Below are 24,792 nucleotides of genomic sequence, written 5' to 3'. Positions count from 1 at the left end.
TACAGGCCACTACAATGAGGACTGTAATTAACTCTTGTGACCTACCAAAGCTATAATAAAAAAAGACTGAGCTCACAAGAAGTAAAATTTAATTAGATATTAAAAATAATTGTCTCAGCTAGAAAACACTGCAATGAGGGAGTTTGGGACTCTGAGTTGTTGGAGTGGTTCCAAAGGCAGCTCTGGCAGCCCAGGGCACCTAACTCAGGAGAGCTGTTTGATATCCTCCCCTGTTTGTCACCCTGAGACTGCTCAGCCACTCAGACTGGCATCACAGCTGGTACCAAGCACAGCCCAGCCCTGGCAGGAAGGTGAGGGCTTTTCCACAGCCCAGCCCACCTGATGCCACCTGCAGAGGTGGTCACAGAAAGGGTGAACTGAACTCACCCCCTGCACACAGCAATGAGTGTCTGAGCAGCTTCACCCAGCTCACAGCAGAGCAGGACACACAGACAGTGCCAGAACAAGAGAGGGATGCAGGAAGTGCCAGAGCCTCCCAAAACCAGCCACCCCTCACCCCCTCTCCTGTAACAAACTCCCACTGCAGGCAGGTGGCTAAAAGGCTGAGCAGGAATGAGATCCTCATTCCTGGATCCCTACTCAACCTCGTGGCTCTGGAAACCAAATTTACCTGCTCTGCTGCCACTCAGGCAAGGCTGGAGAACAGGTAACAACTGCTGCTGGAATGAGGGCTGCTAACTCTCCTCAATGTTATTTTTAGACTGCATAGGTATTCTGTGCATGGGCTTCTGCATTTGTGGCACAGTGCATCACTCTCTCCATTTAGTAATGCACAAGAAGAGTCACAGGATAATGCAGAGAGATCCAGGGGGTCTGGAATTCATTACCTTTGTGTCACACATGCTGCTGTGTGTCAAGGAAAATTTAAGTTTGCACCTAACAAGAAAGTTTAAAATCAATTCTGGAGGAGCTCAATGGAGTCCCTGTATTGTGCTGCACCTTCAATTAAAATCAACTCCATAACACTGACACAACACTGGACCCAGGGTTCAGCATAGGAGATATGTGTTTGTAACTTATTTAAACAAAGAATTTCTAGCAATGACACAGAAACAACCAGCAACAAAAGGAGATGAGATTCAGGAAGGTTGTCCTTTGCCAGATTTAGGAGCAAAATGACATCTCTAAGCAATGACTACCAAAGATGGCATTACTACAGATCCTTCCCCAGAGCAACAGCTTGGCCTTTCCACACATCCTGCTCGGACACATATTGTTGGAAGAACCTAAGGGCAAGTGACATGGTTGGAGCAAACACATCAAACAAGTTACCAAGAGCATGAGCCAACACCAAGTGTACCATTTTATGTTATTACTGCTCAGATGAAACCTCAGAGCCAGAAATGACTCCTGAGGGTGCACAGTGTGCCAGACACACAAAGTACTCTCTATACTCTACTTCCAACATATCTTTGAGCCAGTTCCCACACTGATGATGCCAGAACAGGAGCCTTCCCACTGCCCAGACGAGCTCCCATTCCCTGCCTTAGGGCACATCCCTGAGATTTCATTTCCTGGGGCTGCTCTGTGTGTTCAGCAGCGTGCAAGCACCGTGTTCCTGATTCTCTGAGGGCTACTGCTCAGCTAGGATTGGTTTTATTCCTGTTTCTCCAGGCTAAGAGCACTTCACACAAGGCAAGTGATCTCCTTGGATGGTGTGGGCTGTGAGGTTACAGCCTGTCACTACTTTGCAGTGGCTGCATGCCCAGATTGAGACCAAGCACACAGACAGGACAGGAGCACTTGATGTCCTTTAAGTTCTCCTCCTTCTGATTTGGTGGCAATTGGCTCCTGTGTGCACACCCTCAGCTTGGTAAAATGAGTCAGCAATCCTAAAATATCTGGCAATCCAAACAAACAAACCCCTTAAGGTTAATTTTTCATATGGCCTGTGTAAATAGAGAAGCTGTTTCAAGCAAGACAAGGGACTGCAAGTATCTCTTCCCTCTGAATTTGAATTAAGAAACATGTTTCCAAAACAAAATAAAGTGAGGGGGTTTGACCAAGCCACTGAAAAGTGCATTGAATCTTGCACTAAAATCACAGGAAACAGATGGAGAAGTTCTTGAGATGACACCTGATCTGGTCCTATACCTCAATGCAGAATTAAAAGTACTTGTATTATTCCTGACAAATGTTTCTCTGAATTGTTCTTAAATCTCCTCAGTGATGAGACACTGCAATATTCCCCGATGCCTCCTGTATTCTGAAGTGCTCCAGGGTCTGCAGCAACATTAACATGGAAGATACACACACAACAAGACCTACAGATAAGCTCCCCTAGTGCTAGAGCTTCTGAATGAGAATGAATGTAATGCTGCAAACAGCAACTGCTTTACAAAAGCTCCAAAAATGAGGCAGGAGACAACTTGTCCAAGATACTGGGTTATCACTGTTTTTTTCTATCTATATGGATTTACTGTCTCCCACAGCAAGCTTAAGTTTAAAATAAATGTGGGGGAAAGGAAAAGGGGAGTTAAAGGAAAGGATCTCTGCATTGTGTGAGAGTAGTTTGAAACCTTTTGGTAAATCATTTCACAAGATGAGGACCCAGGAGTACCCTACAAAAAAAGGCTTTTTTTTTCCTTTCAAGGTCATGGAAAATGCCAGTTTTTATATCTGTAATTTTGTATTTCAGCATTTTTATTGACCATCTGCATTGTGAAATTGTTTTTCTCTCTCAGGTGTCAGGAAGAAACCAATGCAGCATGTTCTCATACCCAGAAACCTACACAGCATGTAATCATCCACAGCAACAATCTCTGTTTGATTCTCTCAGCTGAAATGAAGAAAGCTGAAAAAGCCATTAAATTCTGCAGTAGAACTTGAACCAAACTTCTCTGAATTCCTGTCCTGGCATATCAAGACCCACTGAACAAATTTTGCCTGTTGTGCTTCAATTTGATCCAATCTCTGTCAAGATCTCTGAGCATTGAGAAAACACTGGGGAATGTACACACAGGAGAAGGAAACATGTCACTGGAAATAACCACATAATCAAATCTATTATTAAATATCAAAGCATTATATGATCTCTGTAAAATATGAAGATCAGTTGGCTGGAGGAGAAAGACAGAATCATAGAATCCTGGAATGGTTTGGGTTGGAAGGGAGTTTAGAGATCTCAAAATTCCAACCCCCTGCCATTCATTCCACTGGAGATGTGGAAGCATGTCACAACAAGAGCTTCAGAAACAAAAAGGCACCAAGTCCTGAAAAGCAGAAAGAACAACATGAAATGTCACATTTAAGCATATGCATTGAACAAAATGCCTTCATTTGCTGCTGAAGCCAGAGACCTCTCAACTGTGGTGCTTGTTGTATATTCAGATACACAAAGCTGAACAAATTTAAAGTTGAATACAGCTATGAAGAAGCTCTCAAAGCAACCAGGAGCTGCCCTGTCTCACAGACCTTATAAAGTTCAAGACACTGAAGTCCTAAGAACCAGAGCATGGAAATAATGATTATTCCCATAATTGCTGGAAGGTCAGGAAGAATAGACAGAAGACATCCAGCATCAAAAAAGTAACAGCAGCAGGCAAAGAACAGGAAATATGTTTGTGAAAATGCCTGAATGATGGATCCAGAGCTTTTTGACACCGGCCTTTAACAGCCAGTTAAGCTGTAGACCCTTCAAGGTGTTTACCTCTGGCAAAAGAAAAGCCTTTACACAAAACAAAACACTTCAAAAGGTGGCACAGAATAAAATATTCTCTTTGCCCTCCCCCAAAGCAGCCAAAGTTAAAAGCTCAGCGAGCTCTTGTGCACAAGGCTTGCAGAGAGAGCCTTGTGCAGATGGCACCCATAAAGAACAAGAGGTACTCCCACCAAACTGACAAAATAAAATTCACACCCGCAGCCGTCCTTTCCCCCCAATATCACACCATATGCTGCCTACAAGTTTTTACCCTTCCTCCAAACAGATTTCACAAATTAATAACTTAAGGAGCAGGCTAAGTGCCAATGAAATTAAATGCATCCAAATATATTAATATGCACAAATTATTGTTGATGAACTGGCACAGAGCTCGTCCAACAATCCACAACACACAAACCATGCCACATGCTGTTTATGCATATTCCTGCTTGCAGCATATACTGTATCTACCTTCTGGCCACATAAAGCCAACTCTGGAAGCAGACAGGAAAGAGCAGAATGGAAGGTCAGAGTAAATATAATCCAAAAGCAATCCACAAAAGAACAAAACTGAGATGGGGATGATTGGCCTTGTTGAAAACGCCACGCTTGCTGTGCTGACACCGAGTTAATCAGGTGAAAATACAGTGGTAAATCAAGGTTTATTCAAATTGGTGGCTAAAGAGATCTGTGGATGTCCCATCCCTGGAAGTGTCCAAGGCCAGGTTGGACATGGCTTGGAGCAACCTGGGATAGTGGAAGGTGCCCCTGCAATGGCAGGAGATGGAACTGGATGAGCTTTAATGTCCCTTCCAACTCAACCCATTCTGTGATTCTATGATATTTTAAACATAAGAAAATAAAGATTCTCATGTTAAGGACACAGCTCTGCCCATGACAAGACAACAGGCACTTGTCTATAACTACTGCAGCTCCATGGGCTAATTCTCAATTCCATATCTGTAACAACAAATACCTTATCTAAATAAGCTATCTGTTCAGAGGGCCATAATGAAATTCTGGCTAAGTGCTGCTGTTGGGTTTTCCTTGGTAAGAAAATTCAGATTCTGATTAAAACCCATTCAAACACATTACAAAGTCACTGACACCAACTGCATTTTTTATTGAAAGGCTGCTGTTTTGACTGCATACTGAAGTTTACATAATGACTTAGTGAAGAAAACATGGCACAGGAAAAAATTAACTACCAGTAGAGAAAGAGGTAAGACAACTGAGTCAGCAAACATTTTACACTTGAAATCAGCATCTATGAGGGGAAAGAAAAAGAAGGGCTTTTTTGGGTGCTTTTATTCAACTTGATTTAAGTGATGAAGTTTCACCTGAAGAAGTGCAGAGCACATTTTAGAAAAATCAAATCAAAACACTGTCTGTAAACTAAAAATAATGTGTCTGGATAAGTAACAACCATAGATCTACTTCTAAAAAGTCCAGAGCAGGAAAATCAGGTTTCAGTTAGAAGTCTGGAACATGATCCAAGCCCTGGATCAACAGCCTTGTCTTCTAAGGAATTTCCCATTGTGCAAGCACACACAGGATATCTTCCTTTGCCTCCAATCCCCAAGAGCCACCTAGAGTTACAAAATTAAAGTATTTTCTATGCAAGTAGGAATGGCAATTTTCCAAGACAGGATAACTGAAAAATTCAACCCTAACTGCAATTTTCTGATTTCACATACAATTTGTACAGTCTGCAGGGGTTTTAGCTGATGTGAAAAGAAAACATCAACAGAATGGCTCATACACTGAGTGACATCAGCTCCTGATTTTCCTGAAAGAGGGTCTAAAATTCAAACAAATATTGAAGTAACAAGATCAGAACCCCCCTCATTCCTCACTGGAGCTGGCCAGGTGGCAACAAGGCATTCTGAGGAAGTGCTGTTCATCAGTCAGCTCTTCAGATGCTGACTGATCTCTGTCTAACAAAAGTGTCTGCAACAAAAGTTTGCTCATTTTAAGCAGGAAAATGCTGCAGGGACTTCACTGATAACTGTGATGTTCCTAATCTTATTCAGGAACAATTAAATCACAGATAATCAACTGCTGTGCAGATAAACCACACACAGTGACATGACTGCAGTGATGCAAATTGCTTTCTGGCACCAGCTTTGGAAAACCAGGTGACAAGTGCCCAGACAGTCAATACACAAAAAGGCAACTGCAGCATCCACTCTGGAACTTCTCCTCACAAAGCCTTTTGCAGAGGAAAGCTTCTATTTTATATTGATAAAGAGCTAAATTTAGGAAGTTTAACAAGATTTTCAGACAGTACAGCTCTACAAACTTCAGAGAGCAAATCACTACTTGTGTTTTAGAATTCTTAAAATATTCACATCCTTCTAATTTTTCTTGGGAGCTTTAAGAGAAGAGGGCTTTTAAAATTTATTTTTAGGATCAGCTTTATCAATTTTAGACCTAAGAAATGTATTACACAATGGTCAGACATGCTAAGCTCGAGACAAAGTAAAACAGGAACAGAATGCTCTCCCTATTGATATGAAAGTATCTTTTTTTTTTTTATTTTACCAATCCAACCTTTTAAGAAACAATTTTTCATCAAGAAAACCATTTTAATAATGAAGTTAATATAAAGAAAGCCAAAGAGGAAACATTCACCTGAGTAGTCTTAAAGGTGGTTTTCTTTCCTTCATCATACAGCAATCTAAAGGAATTTAAGAATCAGAGATTTCTATTCAGGATGCACTTTGTGCAGTCATAACTTCAAATATCAAAGTATTACTGCTTACAAATCAGTAATTTAAATTTAAAGCCATAGCTAAAAATGTGGTGCTGTACCAAACCATATTTTTCATTCCACTTTTCCACTTGAGCTACCTTAAGTGCCATCCAAGGAGAAAAAGCACACCTGAGCACTGCTGCATTCACAAAAAACATCCAAGTACTAATGCAGCCTTCAACACTTCCAACTTAGAGAAGCAAAAATGCTTCAGCTGGCTTGTCTAGAGAACAGAAATATTTTCCAGGTCACTGTTTCTCTTCCCTTGCCACCTTTACACGGGAGCTCTGCAATATTTATTCCATTTATGCTGCTCTTTGGCCCATCAGCACTGCAGCTGCCAAAGCCACCTCTGATGCCAGGCAGTTTTGGTTTTGCCACCTCTCCGTGCCATCACTCCTGTGAGGAGGATTTGCTCAGTCTCCCCTCTGCCTTTTGGCAGCCCTGCAAACGGGAATCCCGGGTGGCTGCTGCTAATTACCCATGTGCATTGGGAGTCTAATTGTGCCCATTGTTAATACACCCATCTTTAGCCACAAAGTCACTTCATATGCTAATCAGAGAGCAGCTGATCCCAAGCTAATATTTCATATACTCAGGAGAATGGATCTGCTGGGGGTATTAATGACAGCAGAGCAAGATGAGCTTGGAAAATAGTTCCCAAAAGATATTGTATCACTTCTGGTTCAACCCCCTAACAAATAATTTGCTTGTGAATGTGGAGCTTTGTCCCTTCCCTCCCCTGCAGAGGGAGGCCACTTTACAGACAAGAGGAGACTGAATAAATCAGATTTTTTTTTCTCTTACAATGTAAGAATCTAATTTAATAGCTGTTAAGTCATACCTGATTTTTCCATGTAAAAGTTTTTGTGTTTATGGGATGCTTGAAACATCAGTTTCAAGCTAAAATCAAGATGAGCATTTCTATGAATACTGAATAGTCCAGGACACTACCCAGGCGTGCTGCTAAGAGCAAAATAAAATAACTTGGGAAATTTCTATGTTCCCCACAATATGCCAACCCTTCAGTGTGATCTGTGGAAAAAGCTGTGGCAACACAATGAAAAAAATCAACATTCAAGTGTTGGAGGCAGAACAAGGTGTGAGAATGTCTTGAGCTGACAGAGCTTCCACAGAGCACGTTTATGGTCTGAGTGAGCGTGACATTCCTCCTGAACCTCCTGGAATACAGAAGCTCCATCAAAATGTCAAGTCAGGACAGCAGAACATGCAATGTCCCACACAAAATCCACACTGCAAGGATTTCTCATCATGGCTTTTTGCCTGTAGGACAAGTCAGTGTTTCCACTTGGTTAGCAGTGTGTTCCAAGTCACTTTGAAGGTCCTTATGTGCAATATTGGGAACAACCCTGTACATCCCAAAAGACAGGAATCAGCACAGTTTCCACAGCCTGCAGAGGTGCCCAGTGTGAGTTCTCATTTCAAGAGCAATTTGCTCAGTGGCAAAATAGAGATTCAAGTCAAGTTACCTGCACTATCTTCTTACTAGATGGAAAAAGTAGCTATGAGATGGAAACACAGCATTTTAAAGAGAATCAAGGAAAAATTATGGATTTCTGTAAAGTTTTTTTCCTCATTTTTTTGAGGATGTAAATAAGTTCCTTCTTCAATGGGTTTCAAATTGTCACTCAAGTAGAAAAATCAAAAGTTGTGAGTTTTGCACATTATTTCCTCTAGTGAACTCCCAGTTCAAGTCTCCATTATAAGATATTCATCTCATGTCTGAGTATTCTTCAGTTTTAATTCATGGTGCTGATCAAAGACAAAAGATCCTGCAGCTGTACAAAAGTTCAAACAGCTCAAAAAGCAGCAGACACATCCAGCTGTTTTGAGAAGCACCGTGAGATTGCTACAAATCTGGGATAAAAAAATTCCCTTCATGGACCCAGAATGTTCAGCCATGGAGTAAACATCCACCTAAATGAGTGTCATGCACATAATACAGAAGTGACAGGCAACTGCAACAAACATTTTGTACCACCTAAGTGTGGTTTAGATAGGAAAAACATCAAATTTAATGTATTTTATTGTCAAGGCTCAAAATCATATGCAGATCCTTCAAATACAAATTCTGTACATCCTTTCAAGACCACACCTGCCTAGGTTTCAGTCTCTTGTCCCATGTATTTTGGCTGTAACACTGATAAATTGTCTTATACAAATGCTGAAACAAATGTTGGCACAACCACCATTCCAGGTCATGGCAGAGCAACAAAATGTTCCACACCCAAATGATATCTGTGGATCTCTGGGGTAGGACAGAAAACCACAAACCTCCCCCTGGCCTTCCTGTTAAAACAGCTTTGAAAAGAGGATTTTATGCATAAAAGGCAGCTGGTTATGTTTTAACAGACTCTTGTGTAAACAGAAGTGCTCAACAGATGTGCAGTGCCTATCAGAGATGGTTATCAGCACCATTTTCATTTCCAGAACCAATAAAACCGGACATCATGCCTATTCTCTGAGCCATTTACCTACCTCAGAAGATAAACTGGATTCACTAATATCTGCTATGGGATTGATAAAAACCTGATGTAAAAAGAATTGAGTATTAGAAAAAGAGAGAAATGAGACTGTCCAGCTACTGCAGCATTTCAGTCTGCAAACAGGCTCTTCACTGATCTGAAACTGCAAACAGACAAGTCAAAGTGAGGGAAGGGAAGGCAGAAAGACTCTGAAGCAATTTATATTTAGCAGCAGGTTAGGTGGAGAGAAAAGGCTCAAGGACAATGGCAGGTCTTTTCTTCCTTGAGCTAAACCCCCAATGCATTTTTGTAAAGAAAGCAAGTCTTCTGCTTTTAACTGCAGCCCAAAACTGCATTATGGCTCCTGGGTGCTTTGATTTTTTTCTTTACTTTCTAAATCTCAGCACACAGAGGCAGCTGCAGGGCTCAGGAGGAGAACTCTTAAAAGCAGGCCTGCAGAAGTGAGGAGATCAGTCAGAGCCTTGTCCCTGTGCTCCCCCCTTCACACCACCAGCCAGGGCCTTTTTAAACAGCCTGAAAGATCCCAAATCCTCCAAGAGCAAGCAGAGCATTCCTTCTGATTGCAAAGAGAAACACTGAAATGTGCTTCAGTTCTTCACAAAGGTCACGGTAACCTTCAAAATTTTGTCCAACCTCTTCCCCCCTCCCCAGCTCTATTATCTTTACTAATTTGTAATGTTCTTTACAAAATATACTGGAGTTTCTCAGAACACAAACCCCAATGTGAACATGATGCAAGCAATCTTTGCTTAGTTAATTTTTCCTAGGCTGTTTAATGTTTCCAAAGTCCAGATGTTTTTCCAACTGTCTTCCCTGTCCCACGACTGCACAAACATAGGTTCTTTAGAATGACCATTTTATATACATGTTCAACTTACTCTGTGCTTCTCAGTCCATTTTTTCCAAATAAATATACACATACTTTGGATTAAATGACTTACTGCATTAGAAACATGACATTAGAAAACTTTAGAAAGCATGTTCAGTGTGTTTTGACAAATGCAAACGTGCTGAAAGCGTGACATGTTCCATGAAACAGTACAGAGCTTTAAAACTGTGGAAAAAAATTCAGTTTCCTACTTGCAATGTCTATGGCTACACCTCCAACCTTGTACAATTAACAATCACGTACCATTAACCATTTTTTTCCAAACCTCACCATTAAAATGTTATTGTGCATTTAACAGCAAAGGAAAATGCCCAATAATCTTAATTAGAGCTGGTCAGGGAGCTAATTTTAACCCCCTGCTACCCAACCTAAAAACAGCAGGGAAAACATTGGAAGAACTGTTCATTTTTATCACCTTTACCCAAATACTCTCCAGCCAGATGCAGATGCACACATTTCAGAGAATTCTTTGCTCCAGATCACTGAACTCTTAAGCATTAAACCTCTGAGATGCATTTCAAACCTACTATTTGACATCACTGGAGAAATAAAATCACTGTTCAGAGCTCATATGAAATTGAAGAGATCCCATTTAGAGTGTAAAACATGAAGTAGGAATGTGCTGCTTCTGCTAAAAGAGATTTACCAGCTTTGGTTAAGGATGCACCAACTACAGGATTTCCCTGCACATCCCTGCACGGGATGTCTGATGAAGGCTGAGTTGAGATATATCAGTGATTTCTCATTACAGGCATGTTGTCAAAAAAGGATTGTGCTTTGGAGCTGTTACACAGCTCAATCATCAGCAGTACCTGCAGTGACAGAGCAAAGATCCTTCCACAGCGGGGAAAATGTAGTGCAAAATAAACTGACTTTGTTATTCTAAGTTTACAGAAATCCACTACAACCACCAATGGAAAAACAGCACAGAATTCTGAACATACAAATCAGTGACAATTTGGCTCCAGAAGGGATTTCTGGAACTCACCTATGGTGCAGTTTGTGGTTATTTTTCTTCGCTTGGGGTTGTGTCGTAGCAATTCTAACTCTCTCTTGGTCGGCTCCCATGTTGAATACTTCTCTCCAATGCCTAAGCAGATAAAACAAAGTTTCAGGAAGTTCTTTAGTAAAAGGATTGAAAATTCTGTTCAAGTCAAAACTTTCAATGTGCTGTCCATTAGGTTAGATTCAATTTATGCACAAGTTAAGGACACTGACTGCTTTTTACCCCTTCTCAAAAGATAAGGTTTGAAAAGGTATCATCAAATTTTTGAACAAAGAAGAACATACAAAAGAAAACAAAGGTACTTCTTTACTTATAAAGAACATTTAGGCCAATAAACTTTCCATTATTGGATTATCATCCTCCTTTCAGTTAAAAAAAAGAAATTCCAGCACAAGAATAAACTTGCTATTACTCAAAAATACATTGTTTGTGCTCAGAGGAGGTTAAATGACACAACCAGCATTGATGAACTTGCCAAGTTATTTAATAAATCTAAACTGATCCAACTTAATGGACAGATAATCTTTAGAGAACAGCAGAATTTAATAATTCAATATACTGAACAGTTACTACATGTATATGCCATTACACAGAATGACCTCTCCTTATACTATTAATGGATTAGACAAGTTTTGATTTTTGACATTCACTTGTTGACATATCTAATGTTATCTAAAAATGAAATTAGTAGTGGTTTTAAACATCACCCTCCCTCCACCAACCAGTCAAAACTCTCCAAATATTAAACCCTTTCTCATGAGCTAAAATCTGTCATTATCCTTTTTGTAGACCAACACTGCATTTGCAGAAGATTTCTTTTGCTCAAAGGAAAGTGCAGTAGAAATGAGCCAGGTCAGTAGCATGGAGACCAGATTTGAAACCAGCTCAGAGCTGTGTTCAGTGTAAACCTGACACAAGAAAACACAACAGTGAAGACTCACGTGCTGACCAGCTCAATACTGCTGCAGCTTTCTATGTAGCACAGAAATTGCTGTGCAAGGTCAATTACTGTGAGTCACAAAGGCATCTTGGCATTAAAAATAAAGAATTATAAGATGGCAAGCAGTCTATTCTAAAACTGAGAATTAAAGTCAATTAAGAGTTATTTTTCACAGAATGCATGGAGCAGAAGCAGCGCTTTGCTACAGAAAATAAATTATAAATCATACATATGAAAAGGATAGTAGAAAAATATAGCTGGAGGCTTACACATTCTGCATAATATACATTAAATTTTAATAGCTCTTTGATCTTCATTTTCAGAAATAGCTATGCTTGTCAGAAACTACCCTCCCAAAAATGTTCAATTCATAGTTACTACTGACCCTCCAGGTTCTACTAACAGAAGGTCTCATTTTTAGATTCTCAAGGCCTAGAGAATTCTTATTTACACAAATACACCCATCTCTCACTTTGATTCAACAACAGATTATGCAAGGAACTTAAGGAACAATACCAGAATCCCTTTCCTTTATCCAAGGTTCAGCATCAAGCTACACACCCAGGGAAACAGAAAAGGCAGGGAATGACTGAGACTGATGAGATAACACAGCTGCAGTGCTTTGGACACACTGCACATCTCAGAGACCCTTTGGAGATGCACAGATGGACACAGGGATGGAACATTGGCTTCCAACAGCTTTGGCACTGGATGTCTCCAGCAACCCTGGTCATATCTGTAATGCTCCCTCAGGAATTTCTATTGGTAACACCTTGTTAGCAGCAGCAATTGCATTGTGCAGCTGTAAATTGCTGTGTTTGGGTTCACTACAGGTAAAACATGGCCAAACACAGCCAGTCAGTGTGATGAACCCTGATAACAATTAAAAAATAACCCCTTGGATAGGTTTAAATCCTGGTTTAAGTCAAATACAACAAAATTCATACCTGGAAACACATATGCACTTCAGGCATGCAATAGCTCCACATATATCAGCAGCACTATTAATATATATTTATATATATCTATATATAATTATATAGTTTAAATACTGTAGAGGATGGGACTAAAGCATGTCACAAGAGCAACTCTAGGTAAGGCTAAACATGACAGACTGGATTACTTTTAGGGATTCTGGGTGAATGAAATATTTGTTCAATTTAAAAGAAATGAAAGGAAACAAAACACCATGTGCAATTAACGCCACAAACAGAGCAAACCAGACAGAAAACATTCTTGCAGAAGCCTTTCATTAGAAGGAGCACAAGTGAAGTCAGACACAGAAATTAAAACATGTTCCATTCCAGCTATATAACTTAGCAGGAATGCTGAGGTTATATTACTCTTGAAAATTTGGAAAAGGCAGAGCCATTTATTAGGAATGGTTTGATGTTTAAAAATGAAAAACTACAACAAAAAATAACCAAAAGACAAAGAAGGAAAGAGGTTTAATAAAAAGGTTTAATAACACTCACAAGCATGCCAAAAACTCCAATATAAACTACTGTAAACAAAGATTTGCAAACCATGCACAGGTCACCATTTACAATTAAAGGAAAGTAGTGTTAGAGAAGTGAAAATAAGTAACTCTAAAAATGCTGCTATAAAATAGTCAGAGATTCAAGTCAGCGCATGAAATCTCCATCTAAGAAATTATTTTATTGGGTGAAATACTCAAATTGGCATTTCTCTGAGAATTCATCAGGGGAACAGGGATGAGTGAAGGAAAAGGCAATGAAGGCTCAGGTTTATAAAAGTCACAATTTTTCAGTCATTGTTTACTTTGCTAAACTTCAGCAAATTCCAATTTTTCCTCTCCCAAAAATGCAGACATTAATTAGAACAAAGGGCTCTGTGTATTCTCACCTCCCCTGTTATTAATATTCAATACCAAAGGAAAAAATTCTGGCCAAGTTGCACCATTCAGAGTTACATCAGATAACCCTGAACTCCAGCTGGACTGGGGAACTCAGCACACTGGGAGTTGATACTACAGGAGTATGAAATGAATCTCATGATATTTGGGGGTTTTCTTAAAGTTTTTTTTCTCCAGGCATCATGTTGTTATGTGAACATCTATTTAAGTATAAACTAACACCCTTCAAGCACTGTGGAGAGAAATTTGAACATTTCTGCATTTAGCCTTCAGTTTTTAAGCCAATCAGTTTCTGCAGACTGGATTCACTTCTGAAGTGCTTAAAGTTGGCAGCAAGATCTGAGGTAAATTAACTCTGTGGTAGCAATACAAACCCAAGACACTGAGTTTGGGGTTTGTGCTCCTCTTGGCATGCAGTTTGGAGCAAGAAGGGACCTTTGAGATGACAAGAGGGAGGGAGCACAGAGATTGGAACAACGGAGAGAGAAGGAAAAAACCAGACATAGTTCTCCATTATTTTCTCTCATTCCTTAGATAATTTTTTGAGGAAACACGTGGTTTTGTAATAAAAAGACATAAAGAAGAACCTATGCCATGACTTTAAAGAAAAAAAGTCTACATTGCAGACTCTAGTAATTTAAAGTGTTGTTGTCTATTCCTTGATTTTCTGTGTTCACTGCTCACTGCAGATGAGTTCTCCAGGGACAGAAGATGGAATGTCCATATTCACACAAATATGCATTTGTGTATATATATTTAATGTGCCATTTAATAGCCAGTTAATCAGTACAGAGGATTCCTGCCTGGCAGCTCCTCTGGGTGATTCTCTGACCTTCTCTACAGAATTCTGTGGTCCAAGATGACCAGAGGAACAAGCCTGTAGCTTTAATTTCCTGGAATATAAACTACAGCAGGCTGATGTCCATGGCAGGACAAAGTGGCTGCATCTCAGTCCACAAGGCACAAGTGTATCAATTGATAAGGACAATATAACAAAGAAATTACTCTTTAAATCTGCATCTTTAAAAGTAAGGAACTGGGGGAGGTTTTCTCTTCTGTGGAATAATCAAGATCTGTTGTTGTTGCAGCTGATTCATTTGGTGCCCCAAACTCAGATTGAAGGAGTTTCCAGAACAGGTGCTAGTTTGGATGAAAGGTTTTTAAACCTACTCCCATTTTGTCTTGCTTTGAAAACCAGTGCTTTGTGCTAAAAGATTTTGAGGTGTATTTCCTTGTTCTAGGACTCACTATCCTCCTTTCCCCTGACTCCCTTCCCTCAGAGAGGGAACAAGCAGGAAGCAGCCTGGGATCTGTTAGGAACCAAGTGAAGGCAGCTATCTTTTGAGCCAGCAGAAAAGCTCTCGTTAATACCATGTTAGCTGCTATTTTTAAAATTGGAAATGAGGTTAAGAATGGTTTGAAGTCATATCAGCCCTGACTAAGGCTGTCACATTGAAACAGGATGCCATGGATTCCAGAAGAGACATTACTAGACAGAAGTCATCTGTCTTCAAATACAGACTTTCCCACTTTAAGAAAACATACCCCCCAGAGGCCACTGGAAATGGAAGATGACAAGCTTTTAAAACTGATGCTTACAAACTACTCAGTTTAGAATAAATGATATTTCCTTTCCAAACAAAAAACCCAAAACAAAAACCAAAACAAAAAAAAAAGAGAAAAGGTTTGTTTTGGAGGAATTCTATCAAGGATAGAGCATATGAAATCAAGTCTGCTGCAATTATTCAATCACTGGGACATATCCAAACAAGAGGAAAACGATTTGCACGATAAAAGTGGCATTCTTAACTGTGATTCATGTCTAGAATGGCAGGATAATCAGCAAAGGGACGCTTGTTAGTGAGGGGCGTCGCCAGCCCACGCCTCTTACCTGTCATTGTACACTGGTAGTGAGAAACCACTGTTGGGGTGAAGGCTAAAAAAGAAAAAATTAGGGAAAGCAAACTGAATAAAACAAATGTGTGTACATATATTTGTGTGTAAATATTTCTACATAGATACTGTGCGTGTACCCTGAAAGCACAGGTGTGTAAGTAAGCTGGAATGATCTATTTAAAAAAAAAGTTAAAAAAAATCACACACAAGGGTAGCATTTCATGTGAGGGGAACACATTTATTGCCTGTACCACGTAAATAAGCCTAAAGGAGCAAACTGTTACATTCTCTACCTAATACAGATCTAACTTTTGATATGCAAGCTTTTGCAGGATTAATGTCAGATATTTCTGTATTTTTTTTGCAATTAAAGATAAAATATTTTTGCTACAATTAGGTGTGGTGCACGTGTTAAACGCACAGTCTGACTCCTGGAAAGGAAGAACATCTCTCTCCCATTGCCTGCACTACTCTCTCTAAAGAGCTCTTTCTTCCCCTTAGTGTTTTTTTTTTGCCACTGAACAAATGGGAGGGACAGGTATGATTAAAAACAGAAACAAGAAATTCAGGCAGGAAAACCAAACCTTGTAATTTCCAAGCTTTTCGTTGTTCTTCTTTGGCAATTTGTTCCATGTCTTTGTCGTATATGTAATCTTGACACATAAAGCAGTAAATACCCCCATACAAAAGGTCTATGGCTGCAAAACAGAAGGGAAGTTGGGGAGGAGGAAAAAAAGATGTGAGTTCATAAACCAGAAGGCATTTTAAAGCAGGCTTCCAAGTCAGGCACTCCTCCTTCCAAGCAGTCCACAAAAGAAGAAAAATCTGTACCTTAGAATCTAGAAGGGGGAAAAATAAAAAAAGAGAAAAACCCAGACATTTTTCCAGTTTCAGTGTGAGTTATTCAGTTGCTTCTGGCACAGTAAGAAAACTGTGCAGGACAACAAAGCATCAGCTGCCTTCAGGCTGTTTGTAACCCACAATTTACCTTTCCAACACCTGAGTTACCAAGAGGCATCAGGACAGTGACTGACTACAACACACACAGAACCAGCCCTGGGAGAGTTGATCTATCAGTTTGACCTGTCTGTTCCTAAGATTTCAGCCATTTCTCTTCAAGGCCATGAAAATAATTAGGAAGCACCTAGTGAAAATACAGATGAAGGCTCCAACAGAAGACAGCACAGGAAATTCAGAGCTGTTTCTCCAGGGGAAAGCTTTGCCAGGGTAGTTTATGCCACAGGTTACTTCTGTCTCAATTTTTCATTTCACACACCCTTTCAGAATAAACAAATGAACACTGACCAATGTTAAAAATATTTTTCTTGCACAACCTTAAACAAAAGAAAGCCAAGAAACAAAATAAATACCTAACTGAGAAATGTCATTTTACTCCAACATATAGCATGGAAAAAGTGCAAAGTAATCATAGTAAACTGCTGATTTTCAGTACATAGATATGAAAAAAGCCACAATCACAGGAAAGCTAAAAATCTGTGAGCACTAACAAATCTTACTAAAACACAACCTGCACTAGCAAACAGCTAAGAAATACATCACCCTTCTCCCTCAAGTGTAGAGCTTTCATTTATTTTGTTTTTTAATTCCTTTTATTTCCAGATAATAGCATTATTAGAATAGTCTTACTGCAATGGCAACTTGTTTCAAGCACAGGAAACCATTACCACGTTAGGCAGCCTGCAAGAAACAGCATGGAATTACTCTGAAGGGCTCAAGGAGCCAAAGCACATGCCATGCAGCAGGAATTCTGCCATGCAGCAGGAATTCTGCCATGCAGCAGGAATTCTGCCATGGATCCCCGCAGGCAAACACAGGTGAAGTCTCTGTGCTGCCCTGGCAGTGCTTGTGGGGAGGGTTTTTAGCAAAGTTCCTTTCTAACCCCATCTCCTCCATCCTTCACAGCCCTCTCCCCCCTCACAACCTGCTGTCCCTCTCCTTTAGTCTGTTGCAAGCTGCTTTTTTTTCTCCTTCCACTCTTTTAAAATCACCTTTTCAGTGATTATGTCAACTGTTTGTTACTTCCCTTATTATTTCAATAAACCAAATTACTTTAAACAGTTTTCATCTTGCTGATGTGCTTCATTCTTCTGTCTGGCTCACATTCAGTTTGTGGAAGAGGATAAGGACTGTGTTACCTCATGTAGAGTCACAAACTCAGGATTTTCTTTACCTTGTGTAACGTCCCAACACCAGAATATTTCACCCTGATGCCCAGAGGACTGAATAAACTCCTTTGGCAGAATACTCCAAAAGGAGACAAGACTGAGCTATGGTGGAGGATCAGCAACTGCAGGGGTGCTATATCACAACTTCCAGAGTATTAGAGTTCTACAATATTTACTCCATTACTTACTGCATTACCCCTTCTGCACAGCTTTCTACAAAAAAAGCTGTAGAAAATCCAAAATATCGGTCTTAAAGCACAAACCCAAATATTGTTCTCCACATACTTTTAAAAGATCCCAACAGGCCCCTAAATAACAGAACAGGGCTGGCAGAATATTGAATAAAAAGGACTCTGTGAGCACTAATAGTGACAATTTACCATCAGAATGTGTAGGCATAGCTGTGCTCAGAGGATTCCTTACTTTTCCTTTCTTCCTGGATTTACAAGCCTGAGCAATAGAATAGAGATGTCAAGCTCTAAACCAACAAGAGAGCAGAAGGAATTTCTGGTGTAAAGGATCAGAAAGTTCCACAGAAACACTGGTGGAGTTAAAGCTGTAATTGTCCAGCACCTGATTAAGGACTCTTGAGGAAATATCCTCTCTCCAACACACTTATGGGAACAATGCAATTGTACATTTGCCAACACTTCCAATGCCTTTTTAATGACTGCAGGGGGTTTTGGAGAAATTACCTCAAGCACCAGTGCCAAGGCAGCCACACAGGCCCGGCCACAGCACGAGGAAGGGCAGGAATTTCTCATGGAACTGAACAGAGCTGCTCAGGAAAAGAGTCCACTAGGAAAGTCTGGGAGTTAATTGTTTCAGGTTAATGTAATTTATTTTTTTCCCTTGAAATACACTTAAACTTTCTTATTCTGGTTGTCTTGAGGTGAAGAAGAACAGAGGAACCACTGAAGGGGCTGTTTTACAGGCAGAAACTCTACCCAAGCAAGCAATTCCTCAGCACTGACTGAAGTTACCACACCCAAAGGACAAAGTCCACACAAAACTTTCTCCCTCAAAGGACTGGGGGGACTGAAACTAATTCCACCTCATTGTTAGGCTAAATCCTTTTTGTTTTAAACAGAAGTGCCATGAAGCTCTATCCCAAACTGAAACACCTGGCCAGAAAATTCCTTACAAAACATGACAGTGAAGCATGAGAATGCAAACTGCAGCACTGGTATTTGTGTTGATATTTTAGATCACAAAACTAACAAAAAGGCCTCAAATTCATAAAAAGTTTGGGAACTGCCAACCTAGGAATAATGGCCAGGTGTTTGGGATTAACCCAAAGTCTGCCCCACATTCCTCACAATGAACATCTCCTTTAGGGAGCTCCTGTGGAATGGCTGCTGCTCCCAACTTCCAGGATCTGCTTTTCCTAAAACTACTCCAACCCTTCTCTCAGGAAGGTACAGAGGGATGAAATCACTGAAGTTCAGTTTTAGCTTAATACCCATGCAGAATTTATTACCCTTGGAAAATAAAATATACAGCAAGTAGAAATCTACCTTCTTCCACAAGGAAGAACCAAAAGCAATTTAGAAGAATCACAATGTCATTTTATTAAATTTGATCAATCTAGATTCCTGGTTTAGGAATTCAAAATACCTACTTGGTGATCACAGGCAGAGCAATTTAAGAATGAAAAGACCTCTTGGAATGTAACATTTTTCTCTGCTTTTATACCTCCTGTCCTGACAACAAGCTTCCCTTCCTTTAAAGTCTGATCTCCTCAGACTCCTTTACATACAAAATTATAAGCAGCTGCAACCCAAGAGAGGAATGCAAATATATTTTATTTTTCATTAAAAAATAAAACTATCAGCCTGGAGAAACAAGGAGGCAGCACAGAAGATCACGCAGCAACGACAACAACTTTATCTATGGTGCAAGGAACACTAAGTTTTAAAAAACAACAGCTCTGGGGTGAAAGTTTAAATCTGGCAGCAAAAAGTCTTCAAACTGCAGCTGGAGCCAAGTAAAGGGTTTTAGTTAAGCCCAAGGGCTTTATTTTCCAGCTATATCCACTGATGTCCTTGTGAAAATGTTGGAGACCAGAGATGATGGGAATACAGCAAAAGCAGGGAAGTGTGCCACATCCAGAGTGTGAGTATCTTATCCAGGTAAAAACCTTGGATGTTCAGTTTTTGAAAGATCCAGGTGAAAAGAACTGACTTTGCTCAGCTGGGAATGGGATACTTCACAGTAATATTTGATATCATTCATCAGATAGGAGATATTTGTGAATCATGTTGTGGTATCGTCTCCCTTGGATCTCTGGGTGCACTCAAGTAGGAAAAAACCTCCAGTAGCAGCTCAGAATTCAGGTCAGTTTTTACCTGTACTGAAATTAATTCCATTGTGAATTTCTGTGACTCAGTCTTGGCATATTATCAACCTCAAATCAACACTGTCTGTGTTCTATGCAAGAAACCTGCATTTCCTTCAACTTCTGTAACAAAGGAGGCTAAATTTGCAATTCTTTCAGACCATTTCAAGCCAATATCCAAAGCTAATTCATGCTCCCTGATTTCTCACCTTGAGTGTTAATCATTAAACCCATTCCAGGTAATTGGCTCAGGTTCCCAAGAAGTGATTTGTTAAACTTCAGCCAGTTCTCCACTGGATCTTGTCTCTGATCTATCAGCACAAAGCAGGCATCTGATTGCCTTCCTCCTGATTTCCTGGCACCTGGAACCTGCACCACAGCTCAGAATTCCTGAGCTGGTAAGAAGGGAGGAAAAGAAGTAGAAAAGGGACTACTCCTGCTAAATTATCATCCAGCCATTGAGAACTCCAGATATTTACTGTCAGGGAAAAAAAAAACAAACAAAAACAAACCTCAAGCTTCCTGCTGTTGCCAAAATCTTTTAATCCACATTAAAAACTACAGTCATAGTCAAGCATTATCCTTCCCTCTCACATTCAGTATCTTCTCCTAATACTCAAGGTACAACTATTCCATTAGTGCTGCTTTTTCTTTTTTTAAAACAGGAGTCAACAGGTGAGAAGTGTTTTTGTGGATCTGAAGTCTTCAAGATGCCTATTGGCCCCATATGGATCTAGAATTTTAATGTTTAAATTCATTTTGCCTGCAATCCAAACATGGCAAGCACCCAATATGATCCTGCAAACCACTTAACACCAGGAGCCAAATGGGCAGCCCCTGTGCTGTACACTCTGTGATGGTTTAGAATATCATCCTACAACTCCACATGAATCCAAGCCAGGAAAGATAAGATGAAGAAAAAATGTCCTGGAGTCCCTATGGAATCTAGATTGAAAATGTGCTTTTAACTGTTAATTTACAGGAACCACAGTGTGTCAAAGCATTTTATGTTAAGTTGTTATGAGTGGAATATTAATTCCAGCTCCTTGACCCCATTCAGAAATACCTGGATTGTAAGCCCTATAGCAGTGGGTTTTTCTGCAGCTATGAGTGTGTGTGTATTAAAAAAATAACAGAAAATATTCACTCAGAAAGAATACTGAAACTTCATTTGCTGTCTGCCCAGGAATTTTCAGTCCCAGTCAGGAAACTGATAAATTAATCACTGCTGCAGTTTTGAGATGAACTTCATAGTGCCATCTTGTCTTTTAGAGCTGTGTTCACAGACATCTTCCTGCTTCTGCTACTCTGGGACTAAGTTATTGTGTACTTTCCTTCACTGAGCAGCTGCAGGAAAGATAAGGAAGAAACCATCAATTTTTACAAGGATAGAATCCACCAGCAGATTCCCCAGGTGCTGAACCTGATTTGGAAGGATTATTTAGGAGGATGACAGAGTATGTTGATGGCACACATTCATTTAGGATAATCAAAATAAATGCAGAAGGATTTCAGGTTACCTAGCAAATAGGCAATAGCACCAAGAGTGAAACTCCACCCACTAAAGAGGCAGACAAGTAACACCAACCAGAAAAGAAGTTTAGGAGTCCCTGAATTTAAATCTCAAGTAACAATATCAGCTCTGTGTTGAACAGCAGGTTAAGAAGCACAAAATAGAAGTCATGGAAGTATTAACTAAGAATGCAAGTCATTAACAACAGTAAACTGTCTTAATCCAAAGGGCTGGCACCAGAAATGGACACATTAGAACTGGCAAAGTGAAGTATGATATTAAGAATCATACAAGAGTTTCAATAAGAGAAGATAAAAATTGTTCAGGTAGGGAAAAAGAAACATCTGACAGGATCAAAAGCAGGAAAAAATCCCAGAGGAGCTCAGCAAGGACTTTGCTCTCAGCATTTCCCAACTCCTGACAAAGACACAGAGCCCAGGGGGAGCATCAGCCGGTCCTGGAGGCTGACTGGGAGGGACTGAGCAATGCAGGGATGGAAAAAGCAGCTCCTTGGCTGGATCTCACCTCACCTACCCAGCACCCACACCCACAACTCACACAATACATGAAATGAAGCCTGTGAGATCTCAGCGCCTCAGGACTGAGGTGCCGAGTCACTGAGACTACTCTGGGGGAGTTTGAGAGTTTTGGAATGTTGTTAGAAGTGTCTGGTGGCTGGACTTTGATCTTACACAGGAGACTGTCCGGTTTTCGGCTGTTTGAAGGGCCTGGAAAGGCCCGGAGTGGCCTTGGGGCAGCCCGCGTATCAAAGGACGAGAAGAGGCTTCAGTTCTTCTTTCGGTTTTTATGTTTATTAATTGTTTATCTAAAAGATTTTCTTTCGGCCCGACAGAGCTCTGCTCAGCAGCCAGCCATGAGCACACTCTGTCCTGCCCTCCGGGCGGTCACCTATCTTTATACCCAAAGTTACGTGTACAATATTTATCATTTTTCCCCAATCCTTTTTATTCTTATTGCCCAGTGCACTTTCAGTAATGACCAATCCCAAAGTGCCACCATCACCACAGAAGATGGAGGAGAAGAAGAAGAAGAAGAAGGACAGGACACGCCCCAATTCCTCCATCTTACTTCCCTAAACCCCCCTGTACAGAAATCCTAAACCCTGTGTCTCACCCTCTAATTAACTTATCCCTTCACCATTCACCCCGGTGAAGCCCTCATCCTTGTTGTCTCCTGTGTAGGATCAAAGTCCAGCCACCAGACACTTCTGGAACATTCCAGGACTCCCGAGCCCCCCAAGGGTGGTCTCGGTGACTCAGCACCTCAGGACTGAGGTGCTGAGATCCCACAGGAGACGACACCTGTATGAAGATAAGAAGATTTCACTGGAGTGAATGGTGAAGAGATTAGCTAATTAGAAAGGGAAACACAGAGTTTAAGATTTTTGTACAGAGAAGTTTAGAGAAGTAAGATGGAGGAATTGGGGCGTGTCTTGTCTTTCTTTTTTTTCTTCTTTTCTTCTATTTTCTGTAGTAATAGTGGCACTTTGAGATTGGTTGTTACTAAAAGTGCACTGAGTAATAAGGGTGAAAGGTATTGGGGAAAAATGATAAATATTGTACACGTAACTTTGGGTATAAAGATAGGTGACCGCCCGGAGGGAGGGGAGTGTGCTCATGGCTGGCTGCTGAGCAGAGCTCTGTCAAGCCAAAAGAAAATCTTTTAGATAAGCAATTAATAAACACATGTCGGATCTCAAGATCTCAGTCCTGAGGTGCTGAGCCACCGAGACCACCTTGGGGGGCTCGGGAGTCCTGGAATGTTCCAGAAGTGTCTGGTGGCTGGACTTTGATCCTACACAGGAGACGACAAGGATGAGGGCTTCACCGGGGTGAATGGTGAAGGGATTGGTTAATTAGAGGGTGAGACACAGGGTTTAGGATTTATGTACAGGGGGGTTTAGAGGAGTAAGATGGAGGAATTGGGGTGTGTCCTGTCCTTCTTCTTCTTCCTCTTCTCCTCCATCTTCTTTGGCCACGGTGGCACCTTTGGATTGGTTATTACTGAGAGTGCACCCAGTTATAAGAATAAATGGTATTGGGGAAAAATGATAAATATTGTACACGTAACAATGGGTATAAAGATACGTGGCTGCCCGGGAGGGCAGCACAGTGTGCTCATGGCTGACTGCTGAGCAGATCTCTGTTCGGCTGAAAGAACATCTTTTAGATAAACAATTAATAAACATAAAAACCGAAAGAAGAACTGAAGCCTCTTCTCGTCCTTTGATACGCGGGCTGCCCCAAGGCCACCCCGGGCCTTTCCAGGCCCTCCAAACAGCCGAAAATCAGACAGAAGCCCAGCATTATTAATATACATTGAACAGGGAGGCAGATCCAAGAGCACAGGAATCACTGTAAAGTCAGTGCCTAATTCAGATGGCTCAGGCAGGCAGAGACAGCAAGGGATGGATTTAAAACCCCTCTGGAATCTGAGGCTGGAGCCTCCTGGAAGACAGCAGAGCTGCAAACACATCCCTGCCACGCTCAGCCAGCTGTTCCAGCTGAAATCCATGGTATTTCTCACAAAGTGTGCAGCTCCTGCCTGTCTCCATGGAGACTGATGTTGGCTCAGCAAAAACTCACCAAGTGCTTTAAAATAATTCCTCTTCGTTTTGAAATTTCAAAGCACTTAACTTGTTTTTGCCTATCAGATGTTATTTTCCCAACTAAAACTGCAGCAGGAAAAGCAACCAAAAGCACTAGTAAAACTACAAAAATATTTTCAAAGCTGATTTTACATGCAGCTGGAAATTAAACACCAAAATATACATTAAAAAATGGAGAGAAAGGAATCTCCAAAACTAGAAATCAAGCAGTCACTTGCACAATCTTCACATTATGTGTATTTGTGCACCAAGTAATTTATATTTAGCTGCAGAAGAATCCTTTTTGGGATTATTCAGTAAAGTATTTTGTGCTTTGGCTTAATTAACTCTTGCCCTTTTTTATCTAAAGGCTATTCCTTTTGGGACATACCTTTTCTGACACAGCCTTAATTGTCAAATACCAGGACAACAATCACAACAGTCCCTAAGCAAGAGCATTTTTAAGAATCTCCCTCCTCCACCATCCAGTTTTGGTTTTCCTTTAAGGAAACACAAGCTAATTCACTACAGCAGACAACAGCAAATTCTGTCTTGCAAAAAAAATAACCAGAATTTAAGCTTCCCAAATACATAAACAGCAGCTGAGAATGTGTGCA

At 40.5% G+C, this 24,792-nt stretch overlaps 1 protein-coding gene across 2 annotated transcripts in view; it reads right to left on the bottom strand.

Moving 5' to 3' along the window:
* USP22 (ubiquitin specific peptidase 22) overlaps positions 1-24,792 on the bottom strand; it is a 91,607-nt gene that overhangs the window by 31,735 nt on the left and 35,080 nt on the right. Inside the window, exons 3-5 of one of the 2 annotated variants that reach the window (XM_064725993.1) lie at positions 16,115-16,228; positions 15,526-15,570; positions 10,801-10,902 (exon numbers count right to left, since the gene is read on the bottom strand). In XM_064725993.1, coding sequence (XP_064582063.1) covers positions 10,801-10,902; positions 15,526-15,570; positions 16,115-16,228 — 261 coding nt within the window. The remainder of the gene's footprint in view (positions 1-10,800; positions 10,903-15,525; positions 15,571-16,114; positions 16,229-24,792) is intronic. The other variant, XM_064725994.1, reaches the window with a different exon arrangement.

Source organism: Zonotrichia leucophrys, chromosome 14, assembly GCF_028769735.1.
Source record: "Zonotrichia leucophrys gambelii isolate GWCS_2022_RI chromosome 14, RI_Zleu_2.0, whole genome shotgun sequence".
NCBI lineage: Eukaryota > Metazoa > Chordata > Aves > Passeriformes > Passerellidae > Zonotrichia > Zonotrichia leucophrys.
The sequence above is the reverse complement of the archived record's forward strand: the minus strand, read 5'-3'. Positions and strand labels throughout refer to the sequence as shown.